Source organism: Pseudonaja textilis, chromosome Z (assembly GCF_049901715.1).
Source record: "Pseudonaja textilis isolate UNSWEBS1 chromosome Z, rPseTex1.2, whole genome shotgun sequence".
Classification (NCBI taxonomy): Eukaryota; Metazoa; Chordata; class Lepidosauria; order Squamata; family Elapidae; genus Pseudonaja; species Pseudonaja textilis.
This window is the reverse complement of record NC_142008.1, coordinates 2315941-2342113: the sequence shown is the minus strand read 5'-3', so window position 1 is coordinate 2342113 and position 26173 is coordinate 2315941. Positions and strand designations below refer to the sequence as shown.

Genomic DNA, 26173 nt, shown 5'->3' with positions numbered 1-26173 from the left:
GCCCTTTCTAGCATAATCTTGAAGGGTCACAGAAGACAAATTGCTGCTGATTTAAATTCCAGTGGGGCATTTTGGAGATGGACAGGCTGTCTGGTTCTCTGAGTGTGTGTGTGTTGTGTGGGTATGTGTGTATTTTCTGCTGTGCATCACAAGGCCAGAATGCAGAATATTTGCCTGCTGGTGGGTAGTAGGCTGCCTCTCTTAATAACAGTGGGAACATTACTTAAGGGCACCGATGCAGAATTCATTTTAATGAGAATAGACAGCCTTCAATATATATATATATATTTAAATATATAGAGAGCGAGATTTTGGAGGCCCCTTCCAACTCTGTTTTTCTGTATTTTATGTGTTCTCTGATCAAGGATAGGTTAGAAGATCTATTGTGGTCTGTTTTGAGGGTCACCAAAAGGATCCTGACCTCAAAACTGGTTTGTTTTGAGTCTGTCCCGCTACCAAAAGAACCCATTGCACAGCAAGGATAAATGAGGTTCTGGGGCGTGCGATCCAAAACAGGAGACAGGTTTATCTTTTAGAAAGGTGGGAAACTTCACCCAAAGTGGAATTTTAAAGCCTTTTTATAACACTTTCAGTTTCTTCCCCATCCCCTGGGCGTCAAAACGCAGAAAGAATCAGGCAAAATAACCGGAAGGGAACTTTGCCCGCTTTAATAGAAAGTGTCGAAGAAGGATTTCACAGGAGAAGCGAGCTAAAAAGGAATGTACGAGTATTTATACATTTGGGTGGGTTTACGAGTGTTTTTCTCAAACACAGCACAATAATAATCACAACAAAACACATCAAGGAATGACTCCAAAGCTTGGTTGGATCTCGGTTGGATCTCCAGGAGATTTCATGTTTTCTTCGATTCCTGCACTTTCTCGATCTCCTACGGGAAAGAGAATGGAGAAGTTTAGCCTCTGGAATTCACAGAGCGGATCCAGACCCCAAATACGACGCGGCAGAATTTAATTTGAATTTTACAGATTTATGTCGCTCAAACCTGTGTCCGTGAGGATGGAAAGATTCCTTTTGTTGCCAAATGCAAACTATAGGTTTACAACCGTTCACTGAGTGACCAAAGTTACAACAGCACTAAAAAAAGGGGGGAGTTACGACAGTTTTTCACATTTACAACCATTGCAGCCACACCCCCATGGTCACGTGATCAAAAATTCAGGCGCTGGGCAACTGCCTCATATTTACAACGGTCGCAGTGTCCTGGGGTCACATGACTCACTTTTGCAACCATCTGACAATTATAGCCAGTGAGGAAGCCCAGATTCACTTAATAAATCGTGTCGCTAACTTAAAAACTGCAGCGATCCACGTAACAATTATGGAAAGAAAGGTCGTAAAATGGGGTAAAATTCACTTAACGATTTTTGCTTAGAAATTTTGGGTTTAATTGCGGTTGTAAGTCAAGGATTATGTGTGTTAAACATATTTGTGCAAAATTGCAAAAAAAAAAAAAAATCCAACCCAGAGGGAATGACCTGGATAGCTAAATTGGACATATTGTTGTGAAGCCACTATCATATCCCCATAGAAATGTAGGTGTTCATTTCTCTTTTGTCCTGTTCTTACATGCACCAAGATAAATTCCTTGTGTATCCAATCATACTTGGCCAATAAAGAATTCTATTCTATATATGAAACTAGCTCTATACCCGTGCTTCGCTACGAAATTATGTAATCGGGCTTAGTTTTTGGGGAGGAAAATAAGGAGGAGAAAAATTCTGCCTCTGCCTACTAACATCCATCGGTTTTCGTCTGGCTAGCATCTTGTCAGTATGTGAGAGAGTGGAGGGCTGTTTGGAAACTGAAAGAGTATTTGCTGTGAGCACGGAGACAGCAAGGAGTCTGGGTGTGGCTTACCTCAACTGTTCTGTACTAAAGCTGCTTGGCGCTATGAAACTAAAACTGAAACTCCTCTGCTTGTGTTTTGCATTTGGAACAGATTTCTTTTCAGGTGGGGAGGGGGAGTAGAACTTCTTAGCATTAGAGCATGTTAATAATAGTAATATACGAAATGCTAATGCTCTTATGGTCATTTCAAAAAATCCTTTCTTAGTGAGCCCCTAGAAGCCAAAAGAACATACGTGCCAAATTTCAAGCTTGTAGGCTTTACGGTTCTGGAGATTTTGTGATGACACATGAGGGATATTTTGCTTTCATATATACAGAAGATAAACAATAATAGGTAATTAAAACCCAACCCAGCACCAGACAGGACTTCCCATCCCAGATCCTGTTTTCTTCCAAGCAGCCGTTTTTCTGGCAGTTCCCAAGAAATGCGAGGTTTAATACAGCTATTCATGACCCAGTAAAACAGCTTGCGAATTGAACTAGCGAAACTCGAATTGAACTTGTGAAAGTCCCAGTGACTCACCTCGGCCAGAATGTTTTTCAGTTTCGTATAAGCTTCTTCCAAGTCATCATTGATGATGATCATGTCAAAAAGGCCAGCCTCCTTGCCTAGCAGTAAACCAGAGATTAGAAAGGTTTTAAACGCATCCAGGTTCACATCTTGGAAGGGAAAACCAGGATGAAATAGAACCCAGAAATTACGGGATCTTCATAAATAAGACATTTTCCTCATCATTTCTTGCCTTACAACCACAGCCCTGTGAGGAAGGCCAGACTAAAAAAAAGGGGGGGCTACAGGTAGTCCTTGACTTATGATCACAACTAAGCCAAAAAAAAGGTTGCTAAGCCAGACAGTTTTCCCCATTTTATGACCTTTTCTTGCCATGGTTTTTAAGGGAATCACTGTAGTTATTAAAGTGAGTCACACAGTTGTTAAATAAATCTGGCTTCTGTCCTGATTTTGCTTGTCAGAAGGTTGCAAAAGGCGATCAGGGGACACTCCATACGTCATATAAATACAGGTTCAGTGGTCATGTGTCCGAATTTGGATCACCAGACCATCAGGATGCTGCAACAAAATGGCCATAAGTCACTTTTTTCAGTACTGTTGTAACTTTGAATGGTCACTACATGAATGGTTATAAGTCAAGGACTACCTTCCCTGGGTCTTTTGATTGGCAGAGTTTGAAAACTTAAGATAAGCAGGGATTAACACCAGACAAACCTCACGTGGGGTTGATCCTTCCTGGATTCGATCCCCCCTCCTTCCCTCTCTTCTTGTTTTTTTCATTCCAGAAGGTCATCTCTGCTGACGCTTGGACCGAACCCCCTTCCTCCAACTTGGGGACCAGGAGAGAACCCCGCCAAAAGCCAGCAAATTAACTCACTGAGTTCCATGTCAGTGGCAGCCGCTTGCAGCCGCTTCTGTAAGCTTTCTTCCGTCTCCGTCTGTCTCTCCCTTAACCGTTGCTCCTTTGGAAGAACAAAGAGGAAAAATTAGGGCGTTTCAATTTCTGGGGGGAAAAATTCTCACTGGTATAGATAGAAGGAAGTATGTGGAGGTCTCTGAGCTTGGTGGTTTTCTTGCAGACGTCTCATGATCCAACTAGGTAACATCATCAGTGCTAGAAGGAAGTAAATGGTCTAAAACCAAGGCACCACCCAGAATACTCCCACCAATAATGATAGGGCAAACCCCACTCCCTTCTAGCACTGACGACGTTCCCTAGTTGGGTCATGAGACATCTGCAAGAAAACAACCCAGTTCAAAGAACACCAAAGAGCCACAGTCATAATTGTCATCCTCCTTCTCTCTCTCTATACTCCACAAACCTCACTCCCTTGTAATATTGATGTTATCTAGTTGGGTCATGAAATGTCTACAAGAAAACCACCAAGCTCGGAGAAGGACTACACACACACAGAGGAACCCAGATAAGCATGGATTAACACCAGACAAACACTCTTCAGAAAACAATACCTTTTTTTAGTAAGCTATCATCTCTCTCTCTCTCTCTATGTCTACTGATGGCTGATGTGTCTTGAGTACAAAACCTTCCAGAAATTCCCTCATGTTTTATGGATTTGGCTCGGTCTACGATGCCCAGAGGATGTATTTATGAGACACAGAACTACTGAAGAATCTATTCTACCTATATGTCGGAGAAGAATATAAGACAGGAAAGGTCTTCAAATGGTGCCTTACAAAGGAATAAGGTCCAGCAGAAGGACCATGACTGTGATTTCAAAGTCTGGGTTTTGAGTTACTACCGTCGGTAATTTTGCAAAAACCAGCAACCCCGGAAGGTTAACTTCAACCACAACTACAAACTACGGTAACCCAACCTCTCACCAATATCTCTATGGAGGGGACTTGAACAGAGATGTAAATGGGATTCAGGTCAGTCTTCTTGATGTTCCTCACTCCTTGGAGGTCAATATCTAGGATGCAGATCTGGTTCTGAGCTTGGACAGCCTGGATGGCGGCTTTGCTGTCCAGGAGAAGGAAAAGAGGAGTGGTTACAGTTCTTTTTCTTAAAACCAGTCTATAAAATGTCTCTGAAAAAACGAGCGCAAAGATTTTAAATTTCAATCTAGGTGTCCAGCTAACCAGAAGTGATGAGAAACAGTTAGGACAATAACTGAATAACAGAGTTGGAAGGGACTTTGGAGGTCTTCTAGTCCAACCCCCTGCTTAGGCAGGAAACCCTACACCACTTCAGACAAATGGTTATCCAACATCTTTTTTTAAAAAAACTTCCAGTGTTGGGAGCATTTACAACTTCTGGAGGCAAGTTGTTCCACTGGTTAATTCTCCTGTCAGGAATTCTCCTTAGTTCTAGGTTGCTTCTCTCCTTGATTAATTTCCAACCATTATTTCTTGTCCTGCCTTCAGGTGGCCTGGAGAATAAAGCTGACCTCCCTGTTCTTTCTAGCAGCCCCTCAAATATTGGAAAAATGTGACCCGTAGTCCTTCTTTTCATTAAACTAAGCATACCCAATTCCTGTAACCTTCATATGTTTTAGCCTCCAGACCCCTAATTATTCTTTTGTTGTTCTTCTCTGCACTCTTTCCAGAGTCTCAACCTCTTTTCTTACATCATGGTGAGCAACACTGGACGCAGAATTCCAACTGTGGTCTCACCAAGGCCTTATAAAGTGGTATTAATACTCCATGCAATCTCGATTCTATCCCTCTGTTCACGCAACCTACGATTGTGTTGGCTTTTTTGGCAGCTGCGTCACGCAGCTGGCTCCTATTTAAGTGATAGTTCACGTGGACCCCGAGACCCCTCCTCACAGTTACTACTATTCAGCAAGGTACCACTGCTATACCTGTACATTTGGTATGTAAATACTTCATATTCTAAGAACCTAGTCCTCATGTTCACAAAGACAAGGCTTCACCATTTTTTAAAAAAGCAGCGTATCTCCCGATCCGTTTCAAAGAGGCTACCTCGTTCCGTAAATATTGCCCGAAAACTCCGCGTGCTCCACGAATTCTCCCATGTCGATCTCTTTCTGCATCTCTTCCCTGGTCACAAAGTGGTAATCTAGGGCAAGAAACAAACCAGGTTTCTCACAACTGCCTGCTAGAATACATGCTTGATTTGTTAGGAGAGGTTGCTGGGTTATCTGGCATTCTTAGCGATGGGATCGTGGTTCCCTCGCGCGTTCTCTCACGTTCGAGAACAACTCAAAAGGAACACGAAAAGATTAGAATGCACAGAAAGAAACAATGATTGCTTATTTATGGGTTTGAATTAAATTAACCTACCCTGATTAAACAGGGCTGAACGTGGGAAGATGGGAATTATATACAATTTTAAGAAACGGGGTGCAAGACAATAGGTTTCTTAGTAAAGGAGATTGAAAGTTGTTTCTTTATATATCATTTCTTTTTTTTAAAAAACTCTATTATTGTTCACCACTTTTTTTTCTTTTTCTTTCCCTTGTATGTTTTTGTGTTGATTTCTTACCTAAGTAAAAAGCTCTAATAAAAGTTAATAATACCTATTATGAATTATTAGTACACAATTATCTTTAATAATTCAATTATTAAACTTTTTCAAAAAACAAGAAGACTCAGGATTGGGAAAAGCTGGAATTTGTAGTCTTTCGTGTTTATTTTTTTTACTTCAGTGAAAATTCCTAATAAAAATAGTAATAATTAATACATTGTTAGTTAATAATTACCCTTAATAATTAAACTATTTTAAAAATAAAAGAAGCCTCAGAATTGGGAACAATTGGAATTTGTAGAATTAGGTACTTATTTTTCCCTGAAGTGAAAATTTCTGATAAAAACCCATTTTCATTTTTTCTAATAAAAATAATTATTACTATTAATAAATCAACCATTAGAAAATCATTTTGTTACGAGACAGGAGGCAAGTAAATTTAATAAATAAGCAAATAAATAACAAATTCTTTTAAAAAATTAAAGAAGCCTCAAAATTGGAATTTGAAAAGTATTCCACGTTTATTTTTTTTACTAAAGTGCAAATTCCTAAGTTATTTATTATTTATTTATAAAATTTTATTGGATCTTACCATAAGGTAACTGAGCAGACATAAAAGTACATCTACATTAAAACCAGAATAACTAATTAAATTAACTAATTAAACTTAACTATTTTTAATTCATTTTTTAAAATTATTTTAAAGGAACCCCAAAAGAATCTTCAGAATTGGAGGACTTCCTCCGGAGAATTTCCCGCAACCTACCTCACAAGGCTGTTGTGAAGAAAATTAGGATTCATCTTGAATTTCTGGCCAAAGGTCAAAATTTAAAATTTAACAAAGAGGCAGCTACAAGTAATCCTTAACTTACAACAGTTCTTTTAATGACTATTTAAGGAGCGCAGTGGTTAGGGTGCAGTACTGCAAGCTACTTCTGCTGACTGCCTGCAATTTGGCAGATTGAATCCCACCAGGCTCCAGGTTGACTCAGCCTTACATCCTTCTGAAGTGGGTAAAATGAGGACCCAGATTGTTGGGGGCAAGAGGCTGACTCTGTAAACTGCTTAGAGAGGGCCGGAAGGCACTGTGAAGCGGTATATAAATCTAAGAGCTATTTAAAGTTACATCAGCAAAAAAGTGACTTATGACCAGGGTTCATACTGACAACCGTTGCTGCATCCCTTTGGTCCCGTGATCAAAATTCTGCCGCTTGGCAACAGACTTGTATTTATGACGGTCGCAGTGTCCCGGGGTCACGTGATCCCTCTTGAGTGACTTTCTGACAAGCAAAGTCGATGGGGAAGACAGATTCACAGAACAAAACTAGTACTAATTTGTCAATTGCAGTGACTCACTTAAAAACGGTGGCAAGAAAGGTCATAAAGGAAGGCAAAACTCACTGAACAAATGTCTCACTTAGCAACAGAAATTGTGGGCCCCATTGGTGTTGTAAATTGAGGACTGTCCGTGTTTGTTACCCATGTTACTGGGAATTGTAATTTTTTGCTGCTGGGTTACAGATTGAGGAAAATTCAGTTTATATTTTGTTTTGTTTTTCCTGGACGTGATGATAAAATTCTTGTTTTTTTACCTTTTCCATTGACTTCCCCAGGTCGTGGTTGTCTTGTAGTATCTGAAAGTAGCGAAAAAATAAATAATTTTTGAGGAGAAACACTCTTAAGAGACGTTATGAAGCGGCTGCACCAATGCATTGGGTTTTTTTTCCCTTTCTATTTACATTGACTTAATCGCATCTTCTCTTCACTTTTAAGTTATGCCCTGATTCTATGATGGATACAGGTAGTCCTCAACTTAGGACATAGTGGTTAAATCAATCATGTGGTTGTTAAGTGAATCCGACTTCCCCCGCATTGATTTAGCTTGTCGGAAACAGACTGGGAAGGTTGACAAATGGAAACCATGTGAACTCCGAGACGTTGCAACCGTTGTAAATATATGCCAGCCACATCCAAATTTTGATCACGTGACTGTGAGGGGGTCATAAGTGTGAAAAGAGTCATAAGTCACTTTTTCCAGTGCCGCTGTAAGTTCAAACAGCCATTCAGTGAATGGTTATAAGTTAAGGACTATGACAAGACAAAAGAGGTTAGCAACGGAGGAAAAAGGATGCTGTAGTCCCATGATGGCGAACCTGTGACACGCAGAGCCATTTGTGTGGGCACACGAGCCCCAGCCAGATTTACTGCAATGCGCATGCGTGCGCACCTCCCAGCTGATTTTCGGCCCGTTTGAGGCCTTTTTCACTCTCTCGAGGGAAGACTCTGCAGCCTTTGGAGGCCGAAAAATGGGCCGGTTTCGGCACTTCCGGTATTTCTTTTGCTTTCGGCACACCACAACAAAATGGTTCGCCATCACTGCTATAGTCCTTGACGTACAATCATTTGTTTACTACAGGGGTGTCAAACTCAAGGCCCACGGGCTGGATCCGGCTCAGAGGGTGATTAGATCTTCCACCCTGGAAACAGCGAAGGACCAGCCCGTGGTGCCTCTGCCAGCGAAAACGGAGCTTGTGGGGTGGGGGCATGCATTTTCGCTGGCAGAGAGCTGCAGGAGGCCATCGCGGCCGAAAATAGGGCCTGGCGGGCTGCAGGCACCCGCCTCCGAGCTTCGTTTTCACTGACAGAGAACTGCAAGAGGCCACTGTGGCTGAAAATGGAGCTCTGGAAGCCCGTTTTCACTGGCAGTGTTCAGGCCTCCATAGGTGCCTCCAACACAAGTGAAGTGGGGCTGGCCATTCCCCCGGCCAAACCATCCCCGCAACCTCCAACCGCAATTTGGACTTAAATGTCGTAGCATCGCCGTGGTCATGTGATCAAATTTCAGTGCTTGGCAACTGGCATGTATTTATGACGGTTGCAGAGCCTCTTGAGTCATGAATTCACCATTTGAGGCCTTCCCAGCCAGCTTCCCGCCCAGGGGGAAAACCATATTTGCTTAACGACCATGTGATTCACTTAACGGCTGCAGTGATTCGCTTAACAATCTTGGCAAAAAGAAAAAAGGACGCAAAATCGGGGTCGGCTCACTTAAACACCACCTCGCTTCTGGTCCCAGTTGTGGTCATTAAGGCGAGGACTTCCTGCATTAGTGTCAACAGCAAGGGAGAAAAATGAAACATTATGGGTAGTCCTCAACTTTCAACAGTTCATTTAGTGACCGTTCAAAGTTACAGCGGCATTGAAAAAAGTCACTGATGACCGCTTTTCACACTTAATGACCGTTGCGGCATCCCCGTGATCAAAATTTAGATGCTTGGCAACCGATTCATACTTATGACAGTCACAGTGTCCCAGGGTCACAATTCCCTTTTGCAACCTTCTGACGAGCCAAGTCACTGGGGAAGCCAGATTCACTTAACAACCATTGACTAACTTAACAACTACAGGGATCCACTTAATTGCGGCAAGAAAGCTTGTAAAATGGGGCAGAACTCAATTAATGTTTCACATAGCAACATAAGTTTTGCAGCTCAATTTTGGTCATAAGTTGAGGACTACCTGAATAGGCATGATTGGCATGAGCTAAATTCACAACGTGCTTAATTCATTCATAATCGGGAGATGATCCTAATAGCAGAGCTAAGTAAAGGAATAAAGATGTAACTGAAATTAGGATGATCCAAGCAGCGCCTGGATTTTTAACTGGAACGGTTGCGTATGTCTGGCAGGCACAGCCAGCCACCCGGCCAGCCATTATGCACACTTCCCTTCGCACACCGTCGGTGCAGACAAGGGCATACTTACGGGAGACGCTGAAGCCAAAGACTTTGTCATAATCTTTGAGAAGTTTCTTCAATAAAGTGCTTTTTCCTGCACCTGACGGGCCGCTCAACACCACTGGCCTTGGTCCTTTCATAACTGGAGAAAGAGAAGAGAGAAAAGTGGTTTATAAAGCGAGCAGAGTTGTTAAAATCCTAGGAAAAGAGAGCCAGTTTGATGTAGTGGTTAAGGTGCTAGGTTAAAAAATAGGTGGTGGTGAATTCTAGTCCTGCTTTAGGCATGAAAGCAGCTGGATTACCTTGAGCCAATCATCAGGAGACGGTGAGTTCTAGTCCCACCTTAGTCATGAAAGCTGACTAGGTGACTTTGGGCCAATCACCAGGAGGCGGTGAGTTCTAGTCCCACTTCCGGCATGAAAGCCAGCTGGATGACTGTAGGCCATTCCCTCTCTCTCAACCCAACCTACCTCACATAATTGTTGTGGTGGTGAAAATAGGAGGATGAAAGTGTGTTGGTTATGTTCATTACCTTATTTGTAAACAAATAAAAACAGGAAATAAACAAATGCAATAATAAAAAGTTAAAATAGAACTGATTGAGAGCAGGCACCACCTGGAGAGTTGGAGCAGAGCAGCGATGTTCTATGTGGCTCCTATATTTACGCAAAGGAGTAAATATCTTTAACAACATACTGCCTGATTTATTAGGCAGCCCTACCTTTCTTCCTTTAGTGGAAACCATCCGCTTCGGCTATTGCATATGTGTGGATTCTGCCCATGAAACACTGACCTTCAGGCCGGATGATGATTCTGACCTGGCTCTCAGAACCTTGGATTGATTTTGGAATATTTTTCTACACGCTCCTATTAAAAAGCTAACCATTCAAGCAAGTGACTGTCAAGAGACTCTGCTTGGGTTTGTATGCATTGGCTGTTGTTATCTCTGTGACCTTAAGTAAACTGTGAACTACCGTAGCAACTGTGTGAGTCAGTATTTGAAGGAATGAAAAGATGACCTTTGAAATGGGTGGAGAAACACCAGGTAAAGAGGAAGTTGTTAAAAGCAAATGCAAAATTACACCACCTTGATTCTGCAGAGAGAAATGTTTTAGAAACATCTGCAGCAGGAGAGAGTAACGTGTGTCCACCCTTGAGGATCTCTTGAAATTATATATATATATATATATATATATATATATATATATATATATATATATATACATACATACATACATATATACACACTGCTCAAAAAAATAAAGGGAACACAAAAATAAGACATCCTGGATCTGAATGAATGAAATATTCTTATTAAATACTTTGTTTATTACATAGTTGAATGTGCTGACAACAAAATCACACGAAAATTATCAATGGAAATCAAATTTAGCAACCCATGGAGGTCTGGATTTGGAGTTACACTCAAAATTAAAGTGGAAAAAAACACTACAGGCTGATCCAACTTTGATGTAATGTCCTTAAAACAAGTCAAAATGAGGCTCAGTAGTGTGTGTGTAGCCTCCACATGCCTGTATGACCTCCCTATAATGCCTGGGCATGCTCTTGATTAGGTGGTGGATGGTCTCCTGAGGGATCTCCTCCCACACCTGGACTAAAGCATCCCCCAACTCCTGGACAGTCTGTGGTGCAATGTGGCATTGGTGGATGATGTCCCAGATGTGCTCAGTTGGATTCAGGCCTGGGGAACGTGCAGGCCAGTCCATAGCATCAATGCCTTCGTCTTGCAGGAACTGCTGACACACTCCAGCCACATGAGGTCTAGCATTGTCCTGCATTAGGAGGAACCCAGGGCCAACCGCTCCAGCATATGGTCTCACAAGGGGCCTGAGGATCTCATTTCGATACCTAATGGCAGTCAAGCTACCTCTGGTGAGCAAATGGAGGGCTGTGCGGCCCCCTAATGAAATGCCACCCCACACCATTACTGATCCACTGTCAAACCAGTCATGCTGGAGGATGTTGCAGACAGCAGAACATTCTCCACGGCGTCTCCAGACCCTGTCACGTCTGTCACATGTGCTCAGTGTGAACCTGCTTTCATCTGCGAAGAGCACAGGGCGCAGTGGCGAATTTGCCAATCTTGGTGTTCTCTGGCAAATGCCATACGTCCTGCATGGTGTTGGGCTGTAAGCACAACCCCCACCTGTGGACGTTGGGCCCTCATATCACCCTCATGGAGTCTGTTTCTGACCATTTGAGCAGCCACATGCGCATTTGTGACCCGCTGGAGGTCATTTTGCAGGGCTCTGGCAGTGCTCCTCCTGTCCCTCCTTGCATAAAGGTGGAGGTAGCGGTCCTGATGCTGGGTTGTTGCCCTCCTATGGCCTCCTCCATGTCTCCTGATGTACTGGCCTGTCTCCTGGTAGCGCCTCCATGCTCTGGACACTACGCTGACAGGCACAGCAAACCTTCTTGCCACAGCTCGCATTGATGTGCCATCTTGGATGAGCTGCACTACCTGAGCTACTTGTGTGGGTTGTAGACTCCGTCTCATACTACCACTAGAGTGAAAGCACCACCAGCATTTAGAAGTGACCAAACCATCAGCCAGAAAGCGTAGGAACTGAGAAGTGGTCTGTGGTCACCACCTGCAGAACTACTCCTTTATTGGGGATGTCTTGCTTAACAGTCTATGCTTTCCACCTGTTGTCTATTCCATTTGCACAACAGCATCTGAAATTGATTGTCAATCAGTGCTGCTACCTAAGTGGACAGTTTGATTTCACAGAAGTGTGATTGACTTGGAGATACAGTGTTGTTTAAGTGCTCTCTTTATTTTTTTGAGCAGTGTGTATTATATATATATATATATATATTTGTTTTCTTAAGTTTTCATGGTACTTACATGTATGGCATTCAGCTTTGTTCGGGTATTTTCCCACGTCATTGTAGTCGTGCTTTTAAAGTTGTAGCAACGTTTCGGCAGAATCTCATCTGCCATCATCAGGCTTCTGTATTGTGTTCGTCTGTGAGTCAGACTATCACAGCCGTTTCAGTTTTAAATATATATATATATATATTCCTCTGCTAGATGGGAAATGTGTAAAAATGATGTGGAAATTTTAAGCAGGCATATTACCAATAAAAAAATAATCCAGAAAAGAAACTTCCAACCTTCCAATTAGTTGTGATGTTCTCCTCACAAAGTGTGTGGTCCTTCAACACCCAAGTATAACTTTTCCATCCATCCCATGCCACCTACAGCTAATCCTCGACTTATAACCATTCGTTTAGAGACATACCAACATTGAAAAAGTGATATGATAGTTTTGCACTTACGACCAATGCAGCCTCCCCCGTGGTCACGTGATCAAAATTCAGAAGCTTGGCAATTGACTCATATTTATGACGGTTGCAGTGTCCCGGAGTCACGCGATCCACTTTTGCGACATTCTCCCAAGCAGTGGCAGTGGGGAAGCCTGATTCACTTAACAACTGTGACTAACTTAACCTTTGAAGTGATTCACTTAATGAGAGCAGGGGAAGATTGTAAAATGGGTCAAAACTCCCTTAATAAGGGTTCGGCTTAGAAATGGAAATTTGGGGCTCCGTTTTGGTTGTAAGTCAAGGACTAGCTGCATTTGCTGTTACCCGGGGAACCCAATAGAAGAAAAGCAGAGGAAGCAATCATGTATTTTTCTGCTACAACAATTTCCACTCCTGAGTTCTTGCCTATCTTTTGATAAAGGCTACCGGATGTGGCCATGTTCATTTAGAACGAGTCACTTTGTGCAAAAATCTATATTATTTCCCCCTCGTAAGATTTCTCAGTGCTTGGAAGCAGCAATCCCCACAGCAACGCGTAATATGAATGTTCTGAGATATCCGATTTTTTTTCCCCCAGTGAGTTAAAACCTCTAGACTCTGGAAAGAGTGAGAGGAAAACAACAGAGATAATTAGGGAGCTGGAGGCTAAAACATTTTGGAAAACGTTTGCAGGAACTGGGCCTGGCTAGTCTTGGGAAGAGAAGGACCAGGGGAGACAGGAGAGCGGTCTTCCAATTTTTGAGGGGCTGTCACAGAGAAGAAGAAGGGGTCAGTCTATTATCTAAAACAGGGGTCTCCAACCTGGGTAACTTTAAGACTTGTGGACTTCAATTCCCAGAATTCCTCAGCCAGCTTTGCTGGCTGAGGGATTCTGGGAATTGAAGTTCACAAGTCTTAAAGTTACCAAGGTTGGAGACCCCTGAAAGTGAACACAAGAAGCAATGGATGGAAACTAGTAACAGGTAGTCCTTATCCTTCATTTAGTGTCCATGCAAAATTACAACAGCACTGACAAAAGTTACATGACCATTGTTCACAGTTACAACCTTTGCAGCATCCCTCATGATCATGTCATCAAAGTTCAGACATTCGGCAACTGTTTCATACTTATGACCGTTGCAGCATCCCGGGGTCATGTGATCATATATTTTTTTTTGTGACCGTTTGACAAGCAAAATCAATGGAGAAGCCACTTAACAACCGTGTTAGCTAACGTATTAATGATTAACTTAACAACCATGGCAAGGAAGGTCGTAAAATGGAGCAAAACTCACTTCGCAAATGTCTCACTCACCAACGGAAATTTCGGGCTCAATTGTGGTTGTAAGTCAAGGAACGCCTGCAAAGGAGAGAAGCAACCTAGAACTAAGGAGGAATTTCCTGGCTGTGAGAACAGTTAACCAGTGGAACAGCTGGCTTCCAGAAGTTGTGAATGCTCCAACGCTGGAAGATTTTAAGAAAAGATTGGACAGTCATTTGTCTGGAATGGTATAGAATCTCGTGCCTGAGCTGGGGGTTGGTCTATAGGACCTCCAAGGTCCCTTTTCCAACCATCTTCAACTCCAAGCCCCTTTTCTATCTAGAATACAGCATCAAATTTTGGTTCACCACACTATAAAAAAGAAGTTGAGACTCTAGAAAAAGTGCAGAGAAGAGCAACCAGGATGATTAGGGGACTGGAGACTAAAACATATATTGAATGGTTGCAGGAACTGGGCCTGGCTAGTCTAGTGAAGAGAAGGACCAGGGGAGACAGGAGAGCAGCCTTCCAATATTTGAGGGGCTGCCACAGAGAGGAAAAAGGGGTCAAGCTATTCTCTAAAGCACCTGAAAGCCAGAGAAGGAACAATGGATGGAAACTGAACAAAGATAGATTCAACCTGGATATAAGGAGAAACTTTCTGACAGTGAGAACAATCAACCCATGGAATAGAAGTTACCCTCAGAAGTTGTGGGAGCTTCATCACTTGAGACTTTCAAGAAGAGGCTGGACTGCCCTCTGTCAGAAATGGTGCAGGGTCTCCTGCTTGGGTTGGGGGGTTGGACTAGATGACCTACAAGGCCCCTTCCAACTCCGTTAATCTGAAACCCGGCTTCCTGTATTTGTTCCATTTATATAACTGTTCAGATTTTTGATGTTTATTTCTTTTGAGGTTTCGACTGTGACTTCTTCTGCCAGAAGGGATGAATAATGTCTCATACAATTAACTCATTAATGCGGAGTTCGTATTTCTTGCTGCCCACCCAGAATAAAACAAGCAAGCACCTCCGGGAACACAGAACAATGAAGCGGTTTTTGAAAATTAAAATAGAAGAGGGTTGCCACTAAGCCAAGGGTGGGAAAAAAACCTCATTGTTAAGATCAGCACTGATGGCCGCTTTCTTGAAGTCCACCACAGCTTACTTACCTTTTGGAGGACCTTTTAAAATTTAGTACTGTAACGAAATCCTGCTTTTTCTTACGATTCCAAGAAAGGAAAGGGATGGCTCCGGATCGTGTTGGGAGGAGAAGGCAGCGCAGAGGGAATAACAGCCTGGTTGAGTGTCTAAAGCCTTAATTACCTTGGGACAATCTCAATCCCTAATCATCTTTCGTGGTTTCCAGCAGGCGCTTTGGATCAGGCTATTTAATGCTTAAAGACAGCATGAGCTTAGCTTTGGAGGAGGTAAACTCTGCCTTTCGACATAAGGAGTTTTAAGAAACGATGAGCGGTCTTGTCAGCCTTGTTTAATTTATATATCCATCATTTATTTAACATATCCATCCGGACAAGCAACAGCTAATCTCGAACAGTCCCCCAAAAAAGCCAACTGGGAAGAATCCTGATTAACACTGGCAGGAAAGACTCACCAGAAAGGCCACGGCTCTTAAATTTTAGAATGGGGAATTTAATTTTTTTAAAAAAACTCTTCCATAGGTGGTACTGGAAACTAGATTTACGACCACAACTGAGCCACAACTTTCTGTTGCTAAGCGCGGCAGTCCTTAAATGAGTTTTGCCCCAGTTTTAAGAACTCTTCTTGCCATTGTTGTTAAGTGAATCACTACGGTTGTTAAGTTAGTCACACAACGCACACGTGGTGCAGCTGATTAAAATGCAGCCGTCGGCCGCAGGAAGGCCACAGGTTTGAAACCAAAGGTCCTCAGGGATATTTGCAGAAGGAAGGAATAAAATCCACCCTATGGGTCAGGGGTCTCCAGCCTTGGCAACTTTTAAGCCTGGAGGACTTAAAAATTCTGAGAGAAGTCCTCCAGGTTTAAGGTTGCCAAGGTTGGAGACCCTTATTATGGGTGACAATATCTGATGAGGTTGGCTTTCAGTCAAGCACATCCTGACAAGGAAGGAAAACTCAGCGGGAGAAGAACATTAGGCTTCCAAATAAAAGATGATTACGGAGCCTAAAAAAGAACCCTTTTCCCAATTAAGCACCGCTAATCTGATTTCCTATTTATAGCCTGCTTTAATCTAAAACCGCTTTTACAATGGCTGATCCAAGGACAGCAAAAAAAGAAAAAAACAAGAGGTGTGTAAGTCGTTAAACTAAGATCAAGGAGAGCAGAAAGGAATAATTAGGGAGCCAAATTTGAAAACCATGACACAAGAAATTTGTGTTACAGAAATTTGCTCTGTTCCTTCTACTTACCTGCTCTTGGTGCAGAATAAAGAGCAAAGCAGAAATTGGATAAAAAAGAACGCAGTTTAAACTGTCTGATCTCGTGGTTAGGGTCTCGTCGTTTGGAGCAGGCGTTAAGATACCAGGCTACAAAATGGGAGACTGGGAGTTCTAGTACTGCATGAGGCAGGGAAGCCAACTGGGTGATTTTGGGCCAATCACCAGATTGGGAGTTCTAGTCATACCTTCGGCATGAAAATTGGCCGGGGGACTTTGGCCCAATCACCAGGAGACAGTGAGTTCCAGTCCCATCCTAGGAATGAAACCCGGCTAGGTGATTTGGGGCCAATCCCTTTCTCTCAGCCCATCCTGCCTCACAGGGTTGTTGTTCTAGGTAAAATAAGAGGTAGAAGGTATATTGATTATGTTCACCCCTTTGAGGTATTTGTGAAAATAGTAAAGGCACAACACAGAAGAAAAATAAAATATAAAATCATTAAACGGATTCATATTGGGAGGAGGGAGGAAGGAAGGAAGGTAAGAGAGAGAAGAAAGGAGGAAGGAAAGAAGGAAGATAAGAGAGAGAGGAAGGAAAGAAGGAAAATAAGAGAGAGAGGAAAAGAGGGAGGGAGGGAAGGAAGGAAGGAAGGAAGGAAGGAAGGAAGGAAGATAAGGGAGGGAGGGAGGGAGGGAAGGAAGGAAGGAAGGAAGGAAGGGTGAGATCAGTGCCTAATGTCTCAATTTTGATCACATGACCAGGGGGATGTTGCAATGGTCATAAGTGTGAAAAACAATCATTGGTCTCTTTTTTCCGGGCCATTGTCACTTCAAATTGTCACTAAGCAAACTGTTTTTAAGTTTAGGATTACCTATATTTTAATCTGTTAATTTACACAGTGTTTTGTTTCTGGCAGCTTGCTTGTCCTGATGTGCTTATCCTGGGTTGGTTTTATCTCATTTATTCTGTTGAAAGAAGCTGGGAATCAATTATGCTTTGATGGGACAGACCTTCACCAAAGGAATAGGTAAATTAAATAAATTACTGGGAAATTCACCCTGGCTTTCAGAAGCTGTTTGTGCATTATAAGCCATGCATAAAATTCACTAACAGGGAACAGCACGCAGCACATGTGTTTCCCAGAGAAAGCAGCAATAATTAGATATTTCCTGCTTCAGTTGCTTGTAATCCTGTAAATAAGTGGACAGCTCCAGCATAGATTTAATAATTGCCAAAAGGACATATAAGACGCTTCATTGTATTTAATCTGGCATCTGCCCTTAGCTTTTAAACTTCCATTCATCTCTCTGAAAATAAGTTTTTTAGATTAAAAAACAAATCATCATAATCCTAGATGTTCATCAGAACTTATTTCAGAATATTGAAAAAAAAAGGTTTTTAATATATCTGCTTTTCACCAACCTTTTTGGATTCTTGGAACTGATTATCATTCAAATCGTACTCCAATTTTAGAGTGTAAAATTCATTGAGTTAAAAGATTCCAAGTAATTGACAGAATTGACATTTCAAGCCCTGAGAATTTATATACGTGGTCGACTTACAACCACAACCAACATTTCTGTTAAGTCTGACATTTGTTATATGAGTCTTGTCCCATTTTACAGCATTTCTTGCTTTATTTGTTAAGTGAATCATTGCAGTTGTTGAGATAGTTATACCGTTGTTAAGTGAATCTGGCTTCCCCATTGAATTTGCTGGTCAGAAGGTTGCAAAAGGGGATCAGGTGACCCCCAGAGACACTGCAACTGTCATAAATATGAGTCAGTTGCAAAGCTGATTGAATTTTGATCATGTGACCACAGGGAGGCTGCAATGGTTGTAAGTGTGAAAAATGATCGTGTCATTTTTTTCACTGATGTTGTAACTTCAAATGGTCGCTAAATAACCATTGTAACAGATAACATAATCAGAGCTGGAAGGGACCTTTTAGGTCATCTAGTCCAGCCCCCCCAAAGCAGGAGACCCTACACCATTTCTGACAGATGCGATCCCAATCTCTTCTTGAAAGCCTCCAATGATGACGCTCCCACAACTTCCAAGGGCAACCTCTGTTCCATTGGTTAATTGTTCTCACTGTCAGAAAGTTTCTTCTTATTTCCAGGTTGAATCTCTCCTTGTTCAGTTTCCATCCATTATTCCTTGTCTGCCCTTCAGGTGGTTTTAGAAAATAGCTGGACCCACTTCCTCTTCCCTGTGGCAGCCCCTCAAATACTCGAAGGCTGCTCTCCTGTTCCCCCTGGTCCTTTTCTTCCCTAGACTAGCCAGGCCCTGTTCCTGTAACCGTTCTTCATATCTTTTAGCCTCCAGTCCCCTAATCATCCTGGTTGTTCTTCTCTGCACTTTTTCTAGAGTCTCAACATCTTTTTTATAATGTGGTGACCAAAACTGGATGCAGAACTCTAGGTGTGGTTTTACTAAGGCTTTATAGGGTGGTATTAGTACCATTCTAAAGAGTGGTATTAGTTGCAAGTTGAAGACAACCTGTACTCTCATTCTACTTGCAGAGATAAACTGAAAACAGAATTATAGCAGTATTTTTAAAAATTGATATGGTAGCTCAGTGAGCCTCAAAATGTTAATGTTGTTACCCACTCTACCCCAGTCAGCTATGTGTTACTTGGGTAGATATATAAATTCGTAGTGATAGAAGAGATAGAAGGTTGAACTGTGTGGTATTTGATACGCTCTGATAGTTGATCGTTTTTCCCCCAGACATTTTATGACCCAACTAGTTAACATTATCAGTTGAAGGAGGTGGAAGTGCAGATGAAGGAGGACTGGGGGTCCTTGGTAGTCTCTGAGCTTGGTGGTTTTCTTGTGGACATTTCATGACCCAGCTAGGTAACATCATCAGTGCTAAAGGAGATAATCTCGTAGCACTGATGCCGTTACCTAGTTTTGTAATGAAACGTCTGCAACAAACAAACCAAGCTCAGAGACCACTAAGGACCCCACATATAAATGTGTTACTAGATAAAAATAAAATAACATTGAGAATGCAGCCATTTCTCAGCAAAGGAAAAGATTCTGGCTGGTGATAAAATTTTATTTATAAAGTGAGTGGAGCTGACTGCGTTCAAGGTAATAGTCAGTAGATTATTTTAAAGAAACACCAGAAATTAGGGGACCTGGATTATGGCCCAGGATCCAACAACTGATACCTGGAGGCGATGGGAACTACGGTAAAAAAAATTGGATGTGACTCACTAAACTTGGCTTAGCAACAGAAATTTTGGGCACAATTCTGGTCATAAGTTGAGTACTTGCAGAGAAAACTGGCCTTTCTTTGGCCAGCTGATAGAAATGCTGCAGGGGACCCTGAACTTAGCTGGGGTCATGCTAGATGACCTCTACAGACCCTTCCAATTTTTAGATGTTCTCATCGAATCCTAGAGGGGGAAAAATCTCTTCTCTACTTCAGTCACTGTGTCTATCGCGGTTATCTGGACAACTATGAGATGCTTTGATTTGGATTCATCCATGGAATAGGGGTTGTACTGGATGACCTCAGGGGTACCCCAATGGCTCCTTTAAATAGGCATTCTTTCAATTAATGCATTGGTCATTCTGTGCATCCCCCCCCCCCGCCAAAAAAAAGCGCCACGTGCGCCGGGAGGACTACGCGGCCCATCACTCCCGGCCAGCTAAATGCCTTGGGAGAAAGCAAAGGGAAGGCTCGCAGAGCGCCATAACTGTAGTGGAACCAACGCGAAGTAGTGCGGGATCCGGGGGGGCACATTTCTGCAGCACACCTCAAAGTCGAAATGGGGCGTGGGGGAACCCCGAAGCTGTTGCACTCACCTGAAACTGCAGCGCATAAGAAGTGCCGCCACCACATGAGGAGCCAAACCGGAGCCGCGTCCGGGAAGGATGACTCACAGAGGCGGGGCGGGCCATGACCGGGCTCCGCCGCCCCAGGCAAGCTCCGCCCCGTATCCGGGAGCACTGTACGTTCCGGCCGCGCCGAAAGGCAGTGTGGGAGAGCGGCGGCGCGGATGACGTCACAGATGCATGAGAGGACATTGAAAGCGCCTGGCAGGGCCAGCCAGGAATCACATGCGTAAATGACCTACCCTCGGCCGTTCCGGGTTAAACCATTCGGTACACGGACGAGGGGAGGGCAGCGATAGGTTGAACCATTCTGGAGGAAGGAGAAGAGAAGAAGCGGGCCGCGGGTATTCGCAGAGTGGAAAAGCAAAGGATCGAACCACCGGCAAGCGGGAAGGGGGTGGGTAAGGATCAAACCATTGCGAGAATTGGTGGGGGAATAGACGTGGAACCGGGAGGCAATTCATTCCGGGCGTGGGAAATAGCGTGAGATGGGTGCGAAGCAAAGGGGAGCTCCAACAAACCACGATTGGCTGAACCCTGGCAACGTTAAGACTCGTGGACTTCAATTCCCAGAATTCCTCAGCTAGCTATGCTGGCTAGGGAATTCTGGGAGTTTCCCACAAATCTTAAAGTTACTAAGTTTGGAGATCCCTATATAGAGGTTGACTGGCTTACAGAGCCTCCAGATTACATGGCAGTGTAACTTGGGACCTGCTGCCATTTACAGGTAGTCCTCAACTTACAACAATTCACTTAGTGACCATTCAAAGTTATAACAGCACTGAAAATAGAGACTTACGACGGGTTTTCATATTTAACAACCATAGCAGCCTCCACAAGGTCACCTGATCAAAATTCAGGCGCTTGGCAACTGACTCGTATTTATGACAGTCGCAGTGTCCCAGGGTCATGTGATCCCCTTTTGCGACCATCTGACAAGCTAAGTCAATGGGGAAGCTGAATTCACTTAACGACCCTCTGACTAATTTAACAACTGCAGCAACTGGGGCAAGAAAGGTCGCAAACCTTTAAACGTTTTTTATACTTCTTGGAATTTGATGCAATATTTCAGCGCCACAAGAGCAGTTTTAAATTATATGACTTTTAAACTGGTTAATTTTAGCAGGTCTGATAGGTGGATTATGTATCTTTTTTTATTATTTTAAATAAATAATGGCCAAATCACAATTTTGCAAACAATCCAAGATATTTCCTACTAACTTGCAACTTTTTTATTTCTTGCATTTGTTTGCTTGTTCATTCATTCATTTGCTACCCATGCACGAAAAGCCACTCTAAAATTTTATTTCCAACATTGGAAGCACAAAATAACAGATCCAAAGATTGTAACGTGATTTATTTTTTTTCTCTTCTTCCACTTCTCAAGGGCTTCGCATTATGGCTCAGAAAAAAAGCCCAGCATTTTAATCCTCCTAGGAATTCCTGATCAGGATTTATTCCCAAAGTCTCATTGCATATCAGAATGGCAGCTATAAGCAGGAGTTTAAGGTATTTATAATGTTCCCATAACAGTCTTAACAGAAATTCTATAAAAATGTGATGATTGAATAGCAGATAAATTAGAAAAGTTATTGAATAAGAGTAAAGAGAAATAATGTGAAATTTGTTAAAGGGAATTTACATGTTTATATGGAAATGGGATAAATTAGAAGAATGTGATATAAAATAATGTGTTACCTGCCTTGTAAAGATTTATAATGGAAAGAGGTTTTATGTTTTTAATGTTTAATGATGTTTTGTTATGTGTCTTTGTTGTTAAAATCAATAAAATTTGCTTAAAAAAAAAGAAATTTTTACAGCAGCGATATTCTGAAAAGGGTATATATCTTGGAATATTTAAAAGAGTTACTGCAGTGTTGGTAACTTTAAGATGGATGGATTTCAAATCCCAGAGTTCTCCACCAGCATGCTCCGTAGAGAATTCTGGGATTTGAAGTCCGCCCCTATTAAATCATGCTGGCTGGGGGATTCTGGGAATTGAAGTCCACACCTTTTGAAAGATGCCATTCTGTGTTGTCTGAATTGGTTTCAGCATCCTGCAGGTCGGGAATCTGTCCAGATGTCTTCTCGGGGCTTGTGGGCTTCACACAACGCCCAATCATCTGAATTCCAATCGGACGTCCATCGCTTGCTTTCCAAGATCAAAGTACGCTCGGCTATATCCGGTCCTTCTGATTAGACTGGACGGATCTACTGTACATCTCCGTTACAAAGAGCCGAGGCGTATCCTTCAGGTGAGAATTAAGCCCCCCGGCTTCCTTTGCAGTGACAGGGTAGGACTCCCTAAACCATGTTGCAACCATCTGACTTGTTTCTGAGCTCCCGTCTGGCCTATTGTAGACAATCGGCTCGCTTAACGACTGCAGGGTCGTGTAGCAGTCGTGGTGGTTTGCTTAACGTCCACCACAAAAAAGTCACAAAATTGGGTCAGGTATGTGATGACCCGCTTAATGGCCAGCATAACTTAGGACCTCAATTCTGGGCTTAACAGTCATAAATCAAGGACTATACGTATAGGGATTTGCGGTAGTTTTGTTTGTTTTATTATTTCTTACTGACAGAGGGGAAAGAAAACAGCTGTGGGTTGTGTGGGACTGCAGATACATACATACACACACACACACACACACACACACCAATGTAATATATAGGAAGTCCTCGACTTACAACAGTTTGTTTAGTGACCATTCAAAGTTGCAACGGCACTGAAAAAAAGTAACTGATGACTATTTTTCACCCTTACGACAGCAGTCTCAGTCATGTGATTGAAATTCAGACGCTTGGCAACTGACTCACACTTATGACGGTCGCAGTGTCCTGAGGTCAGGTGATCCCCTTTTGCGACCCTCAGACGCTTGGCAACTGACTCACACTTACGACGGTCGCAGTGTCCTGAGGTCAGGTGATCCCCTTTTGCGACCCTCTGACCAGCAAAGTCAATGGGGAAGCCTGATTCACTTAACGACCATGTTGCTAATTTAACCACAGTGATTCACTTAACAATGGTGGTAAGAAAAGTTGCAAAATGGGGTGAGCCTCACTTAACAGATTTCTCACTTAGCAACATAAATTTTGGTCGTAGGTTGAGGACCACCTGTATTCACACAAACTCACAACATCGCAGGAATCTGTGTGCCAAGTCATATGTTTTTATATTCCCTTTGTAACTTGCACCACCTTATACAAGAGATGGATGCTTAAAAATTTAATAATACAGGTAGTCCTTGACTTACAACAATTCGTTCACTGACCATTTGAAGTCACAGCAGTGAAAAAAGTGACTCATGACTTTTTCACGCTTATGACCTTAGCAGCATCCCCCGGGTCTCATGATCTTAATCCAGCCTCTACCACCTGACTCATATTTATGACGGTCGCAGTGTCCCGGTGTCATGCGATCCCCTTTTGTGACCTCCTGACAAGCAAACTCAGTGGAGAAGCCAGATTCACTTATCGACCATATGAGTAACTTTTAACAGCTGCATGATTCCCTTATGGCAAGAAAGTTCATAGAATGGGGCAAAACTCATTTAACTGTCTTGCTTAGCAGTAAAAATTTGAACTCAATTGTGGCCATAACTCGAGGACTATCTATAATAATAAATGTGTTTTGAAGTCAAAAATAGCCTTCAGAACTCAACCTGCCAAAACAGGTGTAAGATACTCAAAGCAACACAGGCCCGCTAGTAAGCGGGTTGAAAATTGAATTGGATAGTATTCAAGGGCAGCCCCGGGTAGGCTTCCCGTAGCAGTAGTCTAGCCATCTGTCGGCCCAGCTACTGAGAAATGTCTTTTTTCCCCACTCAGATACCCGTGGACCTCAACACTCTCCCCGAGGCCGAAAGGAGAAGTCGGTTGAGGAGGAAGAACTTGATGAAGTCCAAGAAGGAAGAAGTGGTTGCAACTTTCGAAGACGACTTTCAATTGGAATATTACAAGAAATTTTGGAATAAAAAATGAGGGAGGGGTTGTTTTGGGCCGTAAGAAAAACAAAATTCAATGGCAGCAAGTTATGCAACCCACCCACAAATAAAGATATTTCTTTGTAATTGCTCTCGTTGTGTTTTTGGGAGAATGTGTGAATTTGTTTGAAGGAGGAAGGCATTTGTGATATGTGTTAAGTGTCTGTTGTAAACACAGGCATTCTTGGTTTGATCTGTAATAGAATTTACAGGTTGTCCTTAAGTTACAATCATTCATTGAGTGACTGTTTTAAGTCACAACAGTGCGGAAAACTATGAGTTACAACTGGTCCTCGCAGTTATGACCATTGCAGCATCCCCACGGTCACATTAAAATTTGTACCTGGCTTGTTTTTCAGTCATGTGGCCGCTATTTGCACCTTGCCGGCTGGTTCTGATAATGCAAAGGAATCTGGGTTTAACGACTGTGTGATTCACTTAACAATGCATTGGTTCACTTTACAATCATAAAAATAGTCATAAAATTGGGTGCGACTCTCTTCCAAAACTGTCTTGCTTAGCAATCACAATTCTGGTCAAAAAAGAAAAAAGGAGCAGTCGACTCAGAAAGCTCAAACTGCCCAAGAAGCTGCTGATCCAGTTCTACAGAAGAATGATTGAGTCTGTCCTCTGCACCTCTATAACTGTCTGGTTTGGTTCTGCAACCCAACAAGACAGACACAGACTTCGGAGGATAATTAGGACTGCAGAAAAAACAATTACTACTAATCTGCCCTCAACCTGTATACTGCACAAGTCAAATAGAAGGCTGTGAAAATATCTACGGACTCCACATCCCGGACATAAACTGTTTCAACTCCTACCCTCAAAATGACACTATAGAGCCCTACACACCAGAACAACTAGACACAAGGACGGTTTTTCCCCAAATGCCTTCCCTCTGCTAAACAAATAATTCCCTCAACACTGTCAACTTATTTACTAAGACTGTATTACTATTCCTCTCATCCTTCCTAATACCTCCCTCTTCCCACATGACTGTAACCATGTTGCTTGTATCTTTGCAATTTATATTGTTTTGTTTCCTAGTATAATTTGATTGCTTATTAGTAACCTATGACTATCACTAAGTGTTGTATCTTACGCTTCTTGACGAATGTATGTTTATGTACACTGAGAGCATTTGCACCAAAGACAAATTCCTTGTGTTTCCAATCACACTTGGCCAGTAAATAATTCTATTCTATTCTATTCTATTCTATTCTATTCTATTCTATTCTATTCTATATTCTGTTCTATATTCTATTCCATTCCTCTTCTTCATTCTATTCTATTCTATTCTATTCTATTCTAGATCAGAGTTTCTTAACATAAATCACTTTTAAGATGCATGCCAGCTGGAGAATTTTGGAAATTAAAGTCCATACCTCCTAAATGGGCCACGTTTGGAAAAACCCTGATGTTGTTGAACCTATATTCCAAGAGTCTTCAAACATGACAGCTTTAAGACTTGTGGACTTCAACTTCCAGAATTCCTTCTTCAGTCGTGTTAGCTCAGGAATTCTGGGAGCTGAAGTCCACAAGTCTTAAACTTGCCAAGTTTGAAGACCTTTGCTAGAGTCACTGCCTAAATCTAGGATATTTTCAAACATTTTTAGAGAGGTTCTCGCTCTTCTAAAATATTTGGGAAACTTAAGTGCCTGAGGCCTACCTCGTAGGGCTGTCGTTCAAGTGAGAAGACGAACCAGCAAACTCTCTATCTGCAGCACTATTTGGGGTCTTCTCTCTTTACAAGGCATGCCTAAATTAGCTTTTTATCAAGGTTGGGAACTGCAACATCTTTGCTGACTTAAGGAGGATGGACATTGTAGCCATACCCAAAATCCTGGGGAGGCAGGGTGGGGT

At 42.3% G+C, this 26173-nt stretch overlaps 2 protein-coding genes across 11 annotated transcripts; one reads left to right on the top strand and one right to left on the bottom strand.

Moving 5' to 3' along the window:
• Nucleotides 1–642: 642 nt before the first annotated feature.
• Nucleotides 643–20430, bottom strand: GUK1 (guanylate kinase 1). Of its 9 annotated transcripts, none has more exons than XM_087916919.1 (9): nt 20295–20430; nt 14154–14198; nt 9597–9710; nt 7424–7465; nt 5327–5423; nt 4223–4361; nt 3258–3342; nt 2393–2478; nt 643–889 (listed from the first exon to the last, which is right to left on the bottom strand). In XM_087916919.1, the coding sequence occupies exons 3-9, from the start codon at nt 9706–9708 to the stop codon at nt 854–856; spliced, it is 597 nt and encodes a 198-aa protein (XP_087773045.1). In that variant the 5' UTR covers nt 9709–9710; nt 14154–14198; nt 20295–20430; the 3' UTR covers nt 643–853. The 9 variants fall into 9 exon arrangements, with proteins under 9 accessions (XP_087773045.1, XP_087773048.1, XP_087773047.1 ...); XM_087916922.1 differs by having other exon boundaries at nt 14134–14198; nt 20295–20415; XM_087916921.1 differs by lacking the exon at nt 14154–14198 and adding an exon at nt 12438–12619 and having other exon boundaries at nt 20295–20404.
• Nucleotides 20431–20495: 65 nt separating this feature from the next.
• MRPL55 (mitochondrial ribosomal protein L55) lies at nt 20496–24394 on the top strand. Of its 2 annotated transcripts, none has more exons than XM_087916926.1 (4): nt 20496–20721; nt 21712–21833; nt 22378–22579; nt 24153–24394. In XM_087916926.1, the coding sequence occupies exons 2-4, from the start codon at nt 21808–21810 to the stop codon at nt 24303–24305; spliced, it is 381 nt and encodes a 126-aa protein (XP_087773052.1). In that variant the 5' UTR covers nt 20496–20721; nt 21712–21807; the 3' UTR covers nt 24306–24394. The 2 variants fall into 2 exon arrangements, with proteins under 2 accessions (XP_087773052.1, XP_087773051.1); XM_087916925.1 differs by having other exon boundaries at nt 20584–20725.
• The last annotated feature ends 1779 nt before the right edge of the window (nt 24395–26173 follow it).

Bases quoted from the DNA above. Each gene is read 5' to 3' on its own strand.
- GUK1 (XM_026720296.2), bottom strand. From the start codon at position 20,331: ATGTGGTGGCGGCACTTCTTATGCGCTGCAGTTTCAG. The intron at 9,711-20,294 runs GTGAGTGCAACA...CTCTTTCTCCAG, and splicing joins CTTATGCGCTGCAGTTTCAG to TTATGAAAGGACCAAGGCCA. The intron at 4,362-5,326 runs GTAGCCTCTTTG...TCTCCTGGACAG, and splicing joins GGCAATATTTACGGAACGAG to CAAAGCCGCCATCCAGGCTG.
- MRPL55 (XM_087916926.1), top strand. From the start codon at position 21,808: ATGGCAGCTATAAGCAGGAGTTTAAG. The intron at 21,834-22,377 runs GTATTTATAATG...AATTGGTTTCAG, and splicing joins GCTATAAGCAGGAGTTTAAG to CATCCTGCAGGTCGGGAATC. The intron at 22,580-24,152 runs GTGAGAATTAAG...TTCCCCACTCAG, and splicing joins AGCCGAGGCGTATCCTTCAG to ATACCCGTGGACCTCAACAC.